Genomic DNA, 1,524 nt, shown 5'->3' on the forward strand with positions numbered 1-1,524 from the left:
ATTCGTAAAAGTTTCAGAAAGTTTTTTTCAAGTATGGCCCTGTATGACGTCATTCCTTGTATGGGCACTTCTCCCGGAAGAGCGCGCGCACACATCAACCAGAGCCAGAGCAAGAGCACGCCCATCAACATGCTTCGTTCGGGTTCTGGAAGTCGTCGGCAGCGCTGCACAGGACTTGCTCAAGAAGGATTTGCCATTTTTGTTTTTTTGTTTCGAAATAAACAATGTCACCAAAGAGGTGTGTTTTTGGTTGTGAGGGAAAGATAACCTTATTCAGAACCCAGCGTTAAGGGAACAGTGGATGCAAATTGTTTCTCTGGGGCAGCAATGGAGTTGTGCAAGTGTGTTTGTTTGATCCCAGCATTTCGGTGACAAATGTTTTATAAACAAATTAAATAAAATTTTGGTTCCTGTTTTATTTATGTCAATGTCACAGCTTGAAGACAATCACTGTGCAAAAGCTTTGCATGCTCGTGACTCTTTAGCTCCGCCTACGGCACGCCTTCAGGAGCTCGAATGTTTTCAGAGAGAAGTGGTACAGCTGTATCTGTCTTTTATAAATCTGAAAAATCTGAAGACTCTTCAGAGATATATGAAGGCTGCAATACTTTTCTATAGGTAACTCAAGATTAACATGAGATTGGCAGAAACTGTTATGTCCCCTTTAATAAAAAAAACTAAAAACTAAAACTTAAATAAAAAATATACTATAGAACATTTCTAAACGTACTCACCTGGCATTTCAGGAAGAGCCCAACCTTCCACCTTTTTGCTTGGAATTTGGATCACTTTCTCTGCTGCCCAGTCCCCTTTCTGTAAAATGCAAAATCTGAAGCTAAAAACATGTATTGTTTAAAAACTGGGGGAGGGGCCATAAAACCAGCCTTTAAACCTTTAAAGAAGGTTAGAGAAGATTTTAATGCAAGCACTTTTTATGTACTTGCCAGAGTCTTGTAGAAGCGGAAGACGGTGCTCTGAAGCGCACAGCCCACGAATCCTTCAGCCGCAGCAGGGTCGTGCAGGAATCGGATCTCCAGAGGAACAGCACCCTCTTCCCCCAGATCCAGAGTCTGTATCCGCTTGTGTGTGGTCCAGTCCCACACATGGAGGCGCTGTCCATAATGACCTACAAACAGACATGATCATCACTGCCAGTCAGTTACAACGACTCTTGAACATACTCTTGAACATGAACATACCAGTTTTGACATCTGCAGGGTTGAAGCCATTTCCCAATGCTTTTGGAGCTCCCCACTCAGTGCTGATCATGACGTTGTGGCGAGGCTGGTACCAGAAGTCATAACCAAATGGTGCTGCTTCACCTGGCTGCTCCCAGTTGCCAATGACTTCGAAAGTCTCGCCATCCAACAACACAAAACCACCTTAAAATGAATAGAAATAAAAGGTAAGCATAAATGTGTACTGAAAATACAGAGCTGTGAACACAGCATCTTACCCTTGCCATTGCCAGAGGGATCGCCCATGGTACTGATCATGATTTGGCCACTGCCTAAGCAGTGAGAA

General features: G+C 43.4%; 1 protein-coding gene across 1 annotated transcript; it reads right to left on the minus strand.

Moving 5' to 3' along the window:
* Positions 1-734: 734 nt before the first annotated feature.
* On the minus strand, positions 735-1,518 carry LOC107736519 (selenium-binding protein 1-like; the record flags this gene model as incomplete). The annotated part of the gene is made up of 4 exons (XM_016547909.1): positions 1,457-1,518; positions 1,200-1,382; positions 945-1,126; positions 735-813 (listed from the first exon to the last, which is right to left on the minus strand). Coding segments are annotated over exons 1-4 (484 nt in total), but the record flags the coding sequence as incomplete, so codon positions are not given.
* Positions 1,519-1,524: the final 6 nt, after the last annotated feature.

The sequence above is a fragment of the Sinocyclocheilus rhinocerous genome, unplaced genomic scaffold, assembly GCF_001515625.1.
Source record: "Sinocyclocheilus rhinocerous isolate Xijiao unplaced genomic scaffold, SAMN03320098_v1.1 C36754962, whole genome shotgun sequence".
NCBI lineage: Eukaryota > Metazoa > Chordata > Actinopteri > Cypriniformes > Cyprinidae > Sinocyclocheilus > Sinocyclocheilus rhinocerous.